Here is a 16,035-nt window from a genome sequence, read left to right as displayed (position 1 = left end):
ATTGTTGCCTCATAGCAAGAAGGTCCTGGGTCTGAACCCCAGTCATGACAAGTGCTCACTGGGTGAGGTTTATATATATTCCCCCTGTGTTTTCATGGGTTTCTGCTTGGTATATGTTAAAGTTAATAGTCCTGTCCTCTAGCAAAGGCACTGGAAAAATAACTAGTTGATCCTCAGGCACTGCACTGCAACTGCTCACTGTGTGTGCAAATGATGGGTCAGATACAGAGGATATATTTGTGTGTGTGCAAACAAATGTTCACCTCAGGACATGCAGACTGGAAGGGCCGTCCCTGGGTGTGGCTTATACAAAGTGGGACATCTAGTCTCTAAGCAGCCGTGCCAAGTAGTACCAGATCATGACAAGTGCCTGATGCTTACACTACACTTACAAATGCGTATGATGGACAGTCAGAACATGCTCACCGGGAAGGTGGCTGCTGCTGTTATTGGGTTGGCAGTATGTGGAATGTTTGTCATACAGGGTGGAGAAACTCTAGGCTCAACCAGCATCGGGTTTCCAACGTGGAGGGAAACTGGACTGCTTGGTGCTCCAGCACGGGTTATGATCTGCATTACCGCCGGGCTTTTCCTCCTCGCCGGGGTCTGGCTGTACAGGTATGGAAAGCCAAAAGTGCCATGAAACGGCACTATTTCAACATGATTATATTCATAATATGCCGCTTTTTACGCCAATGTTTAATTAAAACGCCGGTTTTTAGATAATGAGCCCTTGCCTTCTGTTTAACATAGCCAGTCAGTGAAGAGTACAGCCAGACCGAAGCAATGTATCCATGAAATGTGCCTGCTGTGTTGTTTTTCCTCATTGTTACAGAAAAGTGCTAAGATTAAGATTAAATATGATTGATTTGAATTGACCAGAAATCACTAGCACTAGATTTAATGTATAACACCATGTAATCACCACACCATTAGGTTGAGTTTAGATACAATATAGTAATTTAATTTAGTAAATTACAATATATCTAGGCTAGTTTTAACACTTTTGATTAAACACGGGCGTTAAAGCGGCACACTATGTATATAACTGTGTTGAAATAGTGCCGTTTCATGGCACTTATGGCTTTCCATATAGGCTGCTCTACTCCCCCCTGGTGCTGCTCCGGGCGCCCGATGATGTAGGGTACATCGCAGAAGACGGTCGCTCCAAGGCACGGGCTGCAAACGAAGTCCGCCGCAGGAGGAAAATTGGTGATCTGCCTCCGGTGTACCCAAACGGCTGGTACCGAGTGTTGGACTCACACATGCTGGAGAGGGGCGAGGTCAAAAATGTCTCAGTTCTAGGTAATTATGATGCAAAGTCAATGGAAAAAAGCTGTCACAATAGGAAATGACTTATTCAGTTAAAGTGAAGTGGAAATTGGACAACAGTAAGTAAAAGTCTTTTATCAATCCAAAGTCCAAATCCCTCTGTTACATAGCAAATCTTCACTGTATTTAAAAATTCAAGTTTGTAGACGGGTGAGAAGGGGGTTGTCAGACACTGTTCAGTAATGACAGATAAATGGCTCAGCAGTGGGACAGATAGTGAAGATGCTGACAGTGCACCTCTGTCTACCTGAGCCCTGCAGTGAAATCTAAATGTGTGATACAGACAGGTGAGGTTTGGAAAATACCAGAAGATACTGGAACAAGAGTTTCAGCATTTGTAGGATCTTATCTAAAAATGTCTTCTATCTTCTCCAGATTGTTAGATACAGCAGTCTTTAATGGGACTGGTCCATACTGTAGTTTATCAGAGGCAAGGTAAGTTTATCTGTAGAGCACATTTCATAGGCAAAAGCAACTCAAAGTATTGCACATTATACCTTAAAAGAAGTAATAAGATGGGAGAGCAAGTCATGAGCACTTCAGGTGGAGTCAAAGGTGTGTATCAAGTTTTTTAACCTGGCTTTAAAGGCAAAGTCTCCTATCTTCTGTGGAACAAGTTAACTAAATACTGCTTCTTAATGTTTAAAGTGTCCTGATTTTGCCAAGCGGTTGTTGACGTGAGACCAACATTTGTGTATGATAACTCTGGAACATCAACTGCCTCAGCCAATCATTGTTTGTAATGTCATCACAGACAGCCACGCAGTCTGCACCATTCCCAACAGCAATTAATGCAACCAGAAGTAGCCATATAATAAATGCTACAGTGTTGAGATATCGGCAATGTTGCCTAATATTGCTTTGGCAATATTGAGAAAGCAACATTGGCCAACAACTTGCACATTAGCTGGTATGTTACCCAAAAAGTTATATTTCCCTTCAACTCACATTAATAAAAAGCTGCCTAATGTATTATCTCTAGTTAACTATTTTATATGAGGGTATCTTCAGACCATCATATGAATGGTCTGGAGAAAACATGTATTAATAAATGTGCATTAATGGGCAGCAGGCCTCTCTGTGATGACATCACAAGCATTGATTAAATGAGGCAGTTGTTCCCAAAGATTGTCATACAAAATGGTAGTCTCAAGACAGCAACTGTAGGGCAAAATCAGGAGGTCAAACTGCTACTAGATGACCTGAGAGGCAGAGGGGGAGATGTATTCTGGTGCTGAACCATTGGTACATGTATAGATGGGCAGAAGTAACCTTGGAAAAATCCTAGTCATGTGTTTAGTTTTCTTCATCTTTGTTTTGACTGTAACAGCAGAGTTCTTAATGAGATGAAATTGCCTGAGAGTTTTTGGTGAGATGACACCCAAGAAGAGATGAGATTTGCTACTACAAATTATAATTCAACATTTTTTCTTCCAAGATTTATTAAGATTCATTCAATTTCTAATTTTTTAATTACAAAGTACTTTACAATAAAAATAAACACATTATAAAGGGAGTAAAATGCAAAATTGAAATGAAATAAAATCATGAAAAATAAGCAGGCAGCTCATGTAAAATCAGAAAATGCTTTCCAATAAAAGTACTGTACGTTTTAAGAAGATACATGAAACAAGACACTGACTCAGACAGCCTTATGTCCTCAGGCAGGTTGTTCCAGGGCCTCAGGGCCTTTGTGGCAAAGGTTATTTCCTCTTTAGCTTTCAGTCTGGACTCTGGCAGAAGATCTCTGCCCAAGGATCTCAAACTATACAGAGGTTCATAAGGGATTCAAAGGTCTTAAAATATAATGTGCAGCCAGCTCATGAAGAGCCTGAAATGCAATCAATATGGAAATCAATCCTAAAACAAACAGGGAGCCAGAGTAAAGAGGCTAGAGCAGGTGTGAACGTGCCTCTTAGGTCTGGCAGCTGATTGTGTACAGTCTGTAGTGGTTTTAAAGTCTTTTGGTTAAGACAAGAGAACAGACTGTTGCAAGAACTAAACCAGGAGGACATAAAAGCACGTACAACAGTTTCTGCATGTCTAACATATCCAAAGCTAAGATGGCACAATTGTTTCTTGCTGGCTTTTTAACAACCCTGATAGCTTTCAGTTGACCTGCTCTCTGTTGTCCTGTTCCAGGGGGAGTGTAAAGTAGGTGCAGTGACACCAAGTTGCCAGGAGATTTTTGGTATTCAAAGTATACATTTCAGTCACAATGGCTTTTGGTGTTTGTTGGAGGAGTTTTCTACATGTGGGTGCTTAGTAACACTTTCTTTTTGAACAAGGCCTCATTGTTTTAGGTCAAACAATCTTTAAACTGCTGGAGGTGGATGTTGTGGTTACCAATATTCACTGAATCACTTTGTCACTTAATGGCAGTGGTTAATTAATTGATTAATCTGAGCCTAGATGTAATCTTCACTTTACTTTGCTGTACATAAAAATACATTTTTAAATTGAAGTATATTGCTGTGTGCAGTACACAGCAAAGTAAAGCAACTCAGCCTGTTTTTGCTATTGTTCCTTAATCATCGACATTGATATTTATGTTATTTTCAAGTCATATCAGAACAGATTTTCCTAAACTTGAAAGATCAGGATGTTAGGTTAAATCAATCTGAGCTTAATAAAGCTTGTTGTGAGAACCAAGCTTTCCCAGAAGAAGACATATTCAAAAACTACTTCTAAGGTAAAAGTTAGACAAGTCTTATGATTCATCTTGATTCAGGATCACTCAGCAGATGGCTTTGATTGCGTGTTTATGGTGATCTGACAGACAATCCATCCTGCATCCGCTTCAAAGCTTATAACATGTCATTTTTGTATGCATTATACGGCATGTGTTGCTAGATAGCTGATCTTAAATTAGATTATTATTTCACACTGATGTGTGATTTATTTCCATTGCGTCACACGTTTCATATTTTAAATTTGTCATACCGGTGTTGATATGCATTGGTACTGTTTGATCTGTTCAGAGAGTTTCTTTGAGTTTGAGTTCAAAAAGGTTTCAAACAGGGCAAGCTGCTTTCATGTGTCTGTCATATCACCTGCCATAAATAATAAATAAACAAACATGAAAAGGTTTTCTACCTGAAAAGATCCCCACCTGTAAAACAGACACCTGCTCCAGCAGAATGATTCAGTGTACAGCTGTAATCATGAGCTGCCAATACAGATTATTACCAATTAATGTCTATTATTTGATCAATCACATAATCCATTAAAATGCAAAAAATTATGTCTTCAAATAGCAAGTTTTAAAATCCTGATAATTAGCTGATCAATCGATTGACTGCATCAGCACTTATTCGGTGTACCAATTTAAAACATATACTGTGATAACTGACGATTCCATCAGTGTATGGTGGTTAACATATGAGCCCAATAGTTGCAATAGCTAATAGTGATTATGGATAATAATCTTAACAGCTAGTGAGCTCACACGTCAACACATCCATCTCCATGATAACGGAGCGAGCAAACTCCATCCACTGATGAAAAAAATGTAATTCATTTAAAGCTGCCGAAAACTACTAAGCGGAGCAGTTGCCAGACATTTAATGGAAGTAGAAAGTACCTTTCCGGCCAAGAAATTGTCTAGTACATAACTTGCGTTGAATTGCAAGCTTTCATTTTTGCACAGATTAAACAAATAAGATGTATTATGTGTTTTAATTAAGGGTGCTGGTATGTGTAGAGATGCAGGCTAGCTGTTTCCCACAGTTTCTAGTCTTTATACTAACCATATCTAACCAGCTGCTGGGTGTACCTTCAGTATTTAGTGGACAGATATGCAAGTGGTATCTGTCTCATCTGACTCTCCACCAGAAAGCAGTAAATGTTAAACTATACCTTTAAATCTCCTACGCACAATAAGTATGATACAGATAATTAATTGAGAGGATGATGATTGCCAGAAAACCTCAGGGTGTACTATGCATGTTGGGAAACACTAAATGATGGAGTACACATTGTATTTTTCTCTAATATACCATATATGTAACAGAGTTGTATTTTTCATGTCTTAAATCCCGTTGTCCACCTTTATCCACCTCTAGTCCCCTTCAGGACAAGTTCTCCCTCCTGCCCCGCCATTTTACTGTCCCAAATTCTGTTGACCCAGATCAAAACTTGGCCTCTTTCACAGTCTGCATCATGCTGTGAAGTACCGCAGTGCCTCATTCCTCAGTTAACTCTGCTGTCATCCATTTAGTCTATATTCAATTTTGCCCAGTGTGTCTTTTCCTCGGTGCCTGTTCTCACACATTGGGCTGTGGTTCAATTTTGCCCCATAACAGTCAAAGGGCAGCAGTGTTCATTTGAGGTGAACCTTATTTTGGATTTCTCAGAATTATAATGAGATGACTAGACACTGCTAAAGCTGACTCAGTGGTTACTCTTTACCACCGTCATCCAGCCTGTGCTAATCTGGTCGCAATCTGAGCACTGTAGGTCAGCCAAATACTGTAAATACAGTAAGTAGAGATCCCAAGGTACAGTGTCTGGCTGGATGCAGTTTCAGTCTGAACACGCACCATGCAAAGTGATTCCCAAGACATGCCATAGCTGTAGTCTATCCCTTGAACCTAATCAGACCAATCAAGACTAATTAAAGTGTTTCCATGTAAAGCAGTGACTTCAAACTGCTGCTACTTATACATTGCTAAAGAGACAGAGGATGAAGGAACAAGAAGGCAAAAGAAGTGTTTAAAATTGTTGCCTATTGCTGTTAAAAACCACTGTGTGTAGTGTTTAAAGTGTAGTGTATGGTAAAAAGAAAGAAACCAGTAGATAGCAAAGCCGCAACGATCCCCCTACCACAAATTTTCAACAGGGCTTTCAAATTTTGAAGAAACTTGAGCCATTAAAATGATTTAATGAAGAAGATAAAATAAATGCTACCCGCATGGGCTATAATGAGTAATTCATTTTAATTCCACCAAGACAAACATTAGAAAAAGTGAGATTTTTGTATAAAAAATGTTTGGATTTTTCTCCTTTCATTCTAATAAATTTGAAGTACTTCCTGTCAATTGACATCTCTGTTGAGAGATGCAACCATATATGGATCAATAAATATTTGCATGTATTGATGTTGAGTATTTCAGTTAAATTTATTTTTTTGGTGCTAATTTATACTAAAATTCTCAAAATGTTCTCTTAACCTGTTTTCTAATTTTCCTGATGTTACTGTTATATTCTGAAGCGGTGGCTCATGGGAGAAAGTCTTCTTTACATGTTTGTCTCCAATTTAATTTATCCTCCTAGGTGAGCAGTTGGCAGTGTTTCGGGGCGAGGATGGGAAGGCCCACGTGATGGATGCCTACTGCCCTCACCTGGGTGCCAACCTGGCTGTGGGAGGACGGGTTGTGGGAAACTGCCTAGAGTGCCCGTTTCATGGATGGCAGTTTCGGGGTGATGATGGCAAATGTGTGAAGATCCCCTATGCAGAAAAAGGTATTAACTGAAGGTGATGTCCAATGATTGGTCATTGTATTTTACAAAACGCACGTACACTATTATGTGTCAGTGTTATAATATCTTGGTTGGGTGTATAATTTAAAAGGTAAGCAACAAAATAATTCACTATAACTTAAATGACAATATATGGATATGGTTTACTTTTGCCCTGCTTCTGTTTTTAGTAAAACAAGACTAAAAGTTCAACTTTGTTACACATACCTGCAACAACAACAAAAATACTGATAATGCTGTTATTATTCCTAAAGTCTTATGAGTAAAATGTAATTTTTTTTCACTGTGCTAGTGACACTCTTGTAGGGATGACATTGTTAAACTTTTTGTCAGTTCATCGGTCGTTCTACTACTTTTGTCCAGAGTGAAATATCCCAACAACTACTGGGTGGATTTCCATGTAATTGTGTTCACATATTCATGGTCCTGACATGATGGACGCAAATTATTTTATCCTCTGACTTTTCTTCTAGGACTACCAGTCATATTTTTCACTTATCTTGTGAAATATTTCAACATTTTGTTGATTCATTGGCATTAAATGTGGTACAGACATTCGGGATTTCCAGATGATGAATCCTAGTGATCCCCTGGATTTTCTTCTAGTTCAACATGGGCTTAACACGGTTTAAATGTCTCAACAACTGTTGGGATGGATTTCCATGAAATATCCCTTTAAATGAATTGTAATCACTTTTGATCTAGAGTCACCGCCAGCTCAAAATGTTATCTGTGCAATACGCTGTTTTATGATGAAACACTACAAATGTTACAACTGAACTGATATCTTATGTTGACACTTATGTTGATGCTCAAGGGTGCTGCTAAAGGAAAACCTGTGCAAGGTCAACATTTTGAACGGTTCATTCTCTGACCAGCATAATTGTACTCAGCAAATTGTATGTCTATACATATGGGTGCTTGTAAAAAGGTCAAGGTTTCAGCAAAAATATTGAAATTGCTCACAGCAGATCTCAGCAGTACACACATCTTTTTGTGTGTTTGTGTCAAGGTTGACAATTTGACCTGAAGATGGCACTAGAGGCAAGTTGATAGGGTGCCCAAAATCAAAAGGTTTCACTTGGATGGTAAATATACTGTAATTACTTACGGATTATTGTATTATGTCATTTTCTATGTTGTTATGGGTTTATGGTGAGGCCGCTTTATATCTACTGTTAAAGGTGAACAGTGAGCTGCCAAATGAAGTGCTGCCCATTTCCTTGTGTGCATGCACACTAATGAGACAATGGTTGAGTTTAAGATTTTATTTGTCCTTCAGTGCCAGAGTTTGCCAAGGTGAGCTCCTGGTACAGCCGTGAGGTCAACTCTCAGATTCTGGTTTGGTTTCACTGTGATGGAGAAGATCCTCACTGGACCATCCCAGAGCAGCCGGAGATTACAAATGGCGAGTGGGTCTATCGAGGGAGAACTGAACATTTTATCAACGCTCACATAGAGGTATGTACTTGTGTCTGTGGTAGTGATGCAGCATACCGATGATGTTTTAGTATGTTCAAGGACCTTGTTAGGTGTGTCTAAAACTTCATAAATTAAAAATGTGGTTGTATACTGTTAACAGTGTAACAGGTACCTCTTCCCACATTGTGGCTGCCGAGAGAGAAGGGAGGGAAAACTTTTGTATAATTGCACATGAATTCAGGACACCCCCAGGATGAGTAGATGCTTTTCACACAATCATATAAAGGTGACCTGTCTTCCCTATAGGAGATCCCTGAAAATGCAGCAGATGTTGCTCATCTGGGTCACCTTCACACACCAGGCATTGTCAGTGGAGTAGATCTGCGCTACACAAACAGCAAAACCTGGGAATTTGTGCGACATGACTGGAAGGTAATATTTGATGTAATGACGTTGTTGTGCTTTTGTAGGCCTCAGTTGCCAAATCCGTGCTATTTTTTGAATTACCATTTATCTTAATCTACTATTGTAATGTCAGACAGCTGGTTTATGAGTGAAAAATCTTGTCAAAATATTGGATGGATTGCTATGAAATTCAATAATGTTGCCCAGAGGAGGGATTACATTCATTTTGTAATCCCCTGATTTTTCATCTAATGCTCCATCAGGTCAAAATTTAAATGTGTCCAATACCTCAGTTTATGCCAAAATACCTGCAAAACTAATGACATTCCCTGCAGCCTCAGCTGAACTTTGTGTTTAATGGCAGCATGCCAAAACAAATGAATGCCTCTTTGTCTGTGTGTTCTGTGTGTTTGTATTTATTCAAGGCTCAATGGGAACCAGAGTCAGAGCCCAATAAGCATTGCTCGCAGATGCTGGTGAAACATTCCCTAACTGTGTTTGGATGCCACTGGTCTCTGCTGGATGTTAATGTTGTGGCCAGACAGGTACAGTGCAGTTTATATATAATGTCCTGCAAGAGATTGTAAATCATACTGACAGAATATAGAACCTAATAGAATCAGTAGTCGTTTCATATTGTCTTGTGCTCAATGCCTCTTCAACTCAAGAGCACAGAACTGCATTATTTTAGGTGGCTGTTAAATTTAGATGAAAAGTTAACATCATCTCTTCCTTCTGGCATTTCTGAATATATCGCTCTAAGGATTTTCTTTATTTACAAAAACAGTGCATGGTACAGTATGTACCTTTAACTATATGTTAACAGTACATTGTGTTCGCTTACGTTTCAGGTAGGACCAGGAGTAGTGTTTCTGCAGTTTGACCACAGTTTCTTGGGCAGGGGTGTAATCATGCACTGTGTGACTCCAGTGGAGCCTCTGTTGCAGTGTGTATCCCACACTATCTTCTATCAGTCCAGCATCCCACCTCTGGTGCCCAAATTCATCCTCAAAGCAGAGAGCATTCAGGTACAGCCCACACTTTGCACTTTTTACTGTTTACAAACTGTACTGCTGCATCACTGGATATCTGGAGAGAAATAGAAATGGCGTAAGCATTTGATCCATCATTATTATAAATAATGCTACTTTGAGGGGGACAGTTATTTGAGTAGTAGGTTTCAGTTTCAATTCAAATTGCTTTTAAACTTCACAATGAAGACATCATTGTCTGTATTTTCCTCCCACCCAGCCTTTGATTTAATTTTGCCTCATTATTGCCTCCAGAAGTAACACCACACAATCACAGAAAATGTGTAAATAGTTCTCATGAAATGTGATAATTAACTGTGTGATAAAACAGTAACTGATTTACCAAAAAGGAAAATGAATACATAAGACAGGGGGGAAATGTATTTTTGTGAATGGTGAATCAAAGGCCATGCTCATAGCTGTTCAGTCAGACACCAAAATACACCCAGAACTCTAAAACTGTCTAAACTCTACACCAAAAAAGTGTATTAGCTTGATTTAAAAGAGAAACAAGGTGATTAAACACAGACCACACGACAGATGATTATGTTTCCCCCTCAAAGTATTATTTTTAAAGAATCATGTAGAATTATTTTTGTCAATTAGGAAAGTCATTTTTAGAGGCTATTTCCAAAAGGTGGTCTGGATCAAAATGCCAAATCTCAGCAGCTGACGGAGTAACATTTAGTCAATAACACTTCACACAGAAATCCCTGCTGATGAATTATAATGATTTAATGCACTAAGGCAATTTTTAAAAAACACAATTTTCCTTTAGTTAACATTTAATTCTTAGCCCTACTCAAGTATAAGTCTGTTCCTTTTCAAATCATCTGCAACTGTGCCACCGGCTTGATTATCATGAGCTCAGGGGAATTAAATAAGGATAGAGGAATGTTTGTTTGTTTAAATTTACTCTAGTGTCTGTCTTCTTCACAGCTTTTTGAAATCACAGTCACCTTCTCTTGTTTTCTTATTTTGCCTAGTTTGAGCGGGATGTGATGATCTGGAACAATAAGAAGTACATCTCCAAACCACTTCTCGTGAAGGAGGATTCAGCCATCCAGAAGCACAGGCGCTGGTACAGCCAATTCTACAGTGAGAACAGCCCGCGGCTGCAGTACCAGCACGACACTTTAAACTTCTGACCTCCCTGAACAGCGAGGCGAGAGGGTTGTCATTAATCAGACGTTTCAGAGGGGGGAGTCCAGGGATTGTTTGGGGGATGGGGCTTGTCATTCATTCATACATTAAACCTGAAATCCTTCTTAACTTCTTGTTTAAGGGAATAATTGGACTTTTCAAACTCATATATGCAAGTGCCTGAAGCTGTCACAGATTATTGTAACTGACTGAGAAGATTCAGGCTTCAAATGTGAACTTTTGATGAACCAGTGCTAGTTATCAAAGCAATACTAAGAACACCAGAATTGCCTTGTTGTAAGAAGCCTATAAGATTGTGAAAACCATTTTACTCTGTTGAATTTGGGTGATTAATATTCTTACATATGCAGTCCTGTGCTTGGGTGACACAGCATGTTTGACACAGTCTATTATAAACCACCTGCCTGTAGTTTGAACAACAGATCAGTGAAAAAGGTTCTTCTCCTGCAGTACATCTCACAACAACATCATTTGATGTTAGTTTCTGTGTCACTTTGTCTTTATCTGCTTTAGAAAATATTAATCTGGCCTGCCACACTGTACGTTTCAATCTTGAATGTGCAATCAAACTCTGCTGCAGGTTTAACTGCAGGTGTGTTTGTTTTCTGATTTATATCTCAGGTTACTCAACAGCCAGCTGATAGCATAGGTAGCGGGTGAGGCTGAGGATGGGGAAGGCTAACACCACCGCAGTGGTGCTGAGCCAATGACGGGGGTGGGGTGCTGCTGCTGGGCTAATGACGCATCTCTCTTGCTCTTGTTTTTTTGTATAATAGGCTGCTCAAGTGGCACACTCACTCTTTTGCTTTTGTATAATGGGCTGATCTATGTCTGACTCTGAATTTAGGGAAGGCTTAGCCTTCTCTAGTGTGCATTACCCACTGCCCCTGGCTGATAGTGATTTTCTAGCGACCAGTGTGCAATGACAACTTAAGTGGTATTATTAATCAGTGGTATTCCCTGCTATTATGCAGACCAATGCAGCATAATCAGGAGGAGGATCTGAGGTAGTAACAAATACATGCTTCTTATGAGTTACAGCAAGTATTAAAGGAATAGTTGCACATTTTGGCAAATGTGCTTATCTGCTTGGTTTCAGAGTGAATTGAGAAGATTGATATCAACCTCATGTGTTAAATAATGGGCTGAAGCCAGGAATGGATTAACTTAGTTTAACATAAAGACTGGTGGTGGGGGGTTACACAGCTAGCTTGGCTTTCCTCAAAAGCTAACTCTTTAACTAGTCCTGGAACAGTTTCTTGGCAAAAATCAATTGAGTGCCGCTTCCCAAAGCCTTGTCATGACGTTGCCAGGTTGGTACTACAATGTTTGTACATAAACCTCCACGAAATCCTGGGCCTAGCGACTGAATCTGGCAGCCTGCTGTTACATGCTACAGTACTGGTGACTATGGACACTGTTTGTTGCGAAACTCTTTGTGAAGTAATAGCTACAGCCCATAACTACTTCTCAAATCATGATTTTTAGTTGTTTTTATTTCAGTTTGTGTATCAAATAAACTAAAGGAATACAACATAAGCGGGAGAGGTGATGGTTGTGGTGAACCAAGCTATCTAGCTGTTTCCCCTCTGCTTCCAGTCTTTATGCTAAGCTATGCTAACCACATCCAATCCACAGCACTGTACTCTCCACAGAAGTATTTATCTTCACATCTATAGGAAAGAACGGCAAACTAAACAAAATTTGAACTATTCCTTTGACACGCATACTCATAGTCATACAGCAGTAACATTATGTGGCACAAATGAGGTGGTCCTTTAATTATGACAGATGATGATTGTTGTAAATAATATTTTATAATAAAGGAAATTATTGACCTGAATTAAATGTATTAAAAGAAAAATATTTCTTCCTTAATTTGAATTTACTGACACTGAAATGAAAATAAACATTTTGCAAGTATGCACGAATAAATGCTTTAGTTAAAGACTTTGTATTTTTATTTAATTTTACTTTTAATTTCTTTCCACTGGAGAGGAATGTATAACAGCACACAAAGACTTTGTAGGATTACACTGAATAAAATTCTCAATCTTTCTTGTTTGCTCCAGATTGGTTATAAAGGATTATTGAATTTTGCATGTATGCATATATTAAGCTTATCTCCTTGTGTCCTTTTTCATTTGTTTCCTGTTGATATTTTTCACATCATACATTGAAAATGTTTATTAAAGAAATTTCAAGTCTGATCTTTTGATAGAGTGTATGTTTTCATGCGCACAGTAGTGCAATTATGGTTGATACTGCAATTAACTCCCTTTAATAATCCTGTTTACATGAGTCATAAAGTTAATTTTAATATCCAGTGAGAGCTGTGATGTTGAGTAGCGTTGTTTCCTTTCTGTTGTTATATTCTATTACTTTTAAATCAATAATGAACACAGAGGCTCTAGTTATCCCCACTGGCTTGTTTATTATTCCATGCACGTCATGCACTTCATCACATATAACTCCTCAAACTTAGAAATGTTTTTCTCTGTTTGCTCTCCATTTTCATGTTTGTCAGCAGTACACCACATGGAGCGTTATGTCACCAGTTGCACATGCGCACCTTTACCAGAGTTTCAGTCATTTGACTTATGTGTACATGCCCTGACTGGCCCCAAATAATGCGATCAGAGTAATCCACATATCTTACTGTGATTATGCTTACTCCGACTATGAGCATAATCGCATTAATGTAATCGGAGTATGGTGTTTACATGGATTCTACCTTACTCACATTATTGCCTTAATGGCATTATAATCGAATTATTAGTGTGCCTGACTTAATCACTGATGACGACAATGCTGTGAATCTATTAAATGCTCCTGTGCCTTCTTTGAACTGTGGCTAAAGTAAAAAAGCAGTAATGCAAGGAGGGAATGGGATTATACAGGCTTGCTTGGAATTACATTTTAATTTGTTTTTTCCCTGTTTGTCAGGTGGTCATAGAACAAAAATACATTTCTGAGTAAATAACCAGTGATGTTAAAAGCACAATACTTCAAATGACTATCTGATCAAAAAAAACCCTCTCTTCTGTTTTCTTTCAATATTAAAAGGTATTTTTGTAACTGGCTAATCTACAGATGTAATGTTTATTTAAATATGCAGAATAAATCTGTCTGCTCTGCTCTAATGTGTTTGCTCATGCATTTCTGAATTGGCAAAATCTTTCCATTGCACTGAATACGTTAGCATGTTAAATTGAGCAGAATGGTGAAATGTTCACTGTACTACTTGGCCAGTGGCACTTCTCTACAGCTCATAATATTGCTAGTACTGCGTATCTGTAAATGTACTTATCTTATCTTGGTTTATGGGTGAGAACTGTGTTGCCTTTCTTTTACTGAAGCATTACATCAACAATTGGCTCAGTCTAGCTTTGTCCAGGAAGAAGTAGACTTGCTGTAATGAGGGAATGCAGTATATTGAGTGTGTTAAAGCTGTGTTAACTGTACTTAATATATAGAAAAACAAATCTTTTTGTTATGAAGGATGGCTGAAGCAGAAGTCTTTGAATCTGAGGAAGAGGGCATTTTTTCACCCGAAGAAAAGCACCTGCCAGCTACTGAGGAGACCTCTCTCAGAGCTTTATTCGCAACGAGGAGAGCATTGAAACGAGAAGATGAGACCGACTCAGTCACACAGCCTCTGCTTCAGCACAAACATCAGGACAGCCGTGACGAGAATCACAAAGCAGACGGGCAAACAGTGACAGATGGGGCTGACCGAAAGACATCTGTTCCACAAGAGCAGGAATCGGCTTGCAGGGATCAGCCTGGCTGCAGTGGAAGTGTCAGGAGTTTGTGCAGTGACAGCAGCCGGCACGAGTGCCCCATCTGCAGCGAGCTGTTCGACTCACATGAAGTCACCCTTTTGAACTGTAACCACACACTGTGCCACCACTGTATATCCGGCATCCTGAGGCGGACCAAGGACCCGGGTCGACTGCAGTGCCCCTTCTGTCGACAAACCACCCCGTTCCTGCAGTGGGAGATCCAGAGATTGCAGGAGGAGTCATACAGTCACAGTGTCTATGAGCCCCCACCGTCCCTGGTCATCAGTCCCAGCCTTGAACTTCAGGTCGTCCCTGCATCACCGTTCTGCTGCTTCTCTCTAGAAAGGCAGCATCCCTGCCTTTTTGGAGGACTGCGACTGATGCGACTCCACTCGTTCTGCTTCTCTGTCATTGCCCTCCTGCTGCTCTTTTGGGTTGTTCCCTGGTTTTTCCTGCTACAATGATAACCATACTTAATAATGGCTAAGGTTGTGGATAATCAGTTGAGTGAATTAAGCTGTCTAACTCCTGCAAAAGATTTTCTAGCTTTTAATGAGCTGTTGTGAATTTCAATACCAATACAGATAAGCGACACTTGGGGAATACAATCTGCATCTTTTGGCACTTTAAACATTGAACACACATTACGGAGTGCAATCTTTTATTTGAGGTTTTTGCTCAAACAATAACTCAATGTCAAATGTCTTATTCTACAGTTGTTTTATTAACCTCATTTGTTATCTTTCTTTTCACATAAACTGATTATTCCAGACTCACATTTGGACTAAGGCATGCTATGTAGCAGCCTTTTGGATTTAATAAATGGAAAACATCCAATTTAGGGTTGGCAAAAGCAAAAACTGACTCCTATATAAGATTTGCAGGTGCACAAGCAGAATTCATCTTCAATATTGCAAACGCCTTGAAAAAAGTAATTCAGTACCAAGAAGTTCATTGTGCACCATTTCTAAAGTATATCCAAGACTAAAAGGATCTGGTCTCTTATCAGTTTGTCAACCTCTGACTTTTGTTTTCTTTGAAGAGTGCTGCAGCTTTATAGGATTTGGTGCTGGGGATAATTGAGGTTTGACTTTGGATCAAAATTCTTCATATCTCTCTGGGTCTCATGTTGACCTACTTCTCATCAGAACAGCTCGGATGATGTGTGTTGTAGCTGCAGCATATTCTTAGCAACAAAACCCCATCTTGATCTCCTTTCATAGCGGACATGAAGGAAACTCGGCCCTACAATGTTATCCTTCATATTCATATTATTTATTCAGAGGGAGAGACAGAGAGAGAGAAGATAGGGAAGTGATGAAAGCTGGAATTGATGCTTCTTTGGACTTGTTTCATCCTTTTTAGTTGTAGTTATTGATGCCTTTGTACCTTTAAGTTTGTCAGTACTGTAGTCA

At 39.2% G+C, this 16,035-nt stretch overlaps 1 protein-coding gene across 1 annotated transcript; it reads left to right on the top strand.

Moving 5' to 3' along the window:
- The first annotated feature begins 403 nt into the window (after positions 1–403).
- Positions 404–10,878, top strand: zgc:92275 (cholesterol 7-desaturase nvd). The gene is made up of 8 exons (XM_062434176.1): positions 404–618; positions 1,097–1,305; positions 6,607–6,795; positions 8,096–8,274; positions 8,542–8,667; positions 9,066–9,185; positions 9,492–9,668; positions 10,658–10,878. The coding sequence occupies exons 1-8, from the start codon at positions 404–406 to the stop codon at positions 10,817–10,819; spliced, it is 1,377 nt and encodes a 458-aa protein (XP_062290160.1). The 3' UTR covers positions 10,820–10,878.
- The last annotated feature ends 5,157 nt before the right edge of the window (positions 10,879–16,035 follow it).

Source organism: Scomber scombrus, chromosome 15 (assembly GCF_963691925.1).
Source record: "Scomber scombrus chromosome 15, fScoSco1.1, whole genome shotgun sequence".
NCBI classification, from domain to species: domain Eukaryota; kingdom Metazoa; phylum Chordata; class Actinopteri; order Scombriformes; family Scombridae; genus Scomber; species Scomber scombrus.
This window is presented reverse-complemented; position numbering and strand designations above follow the sequence as displayed.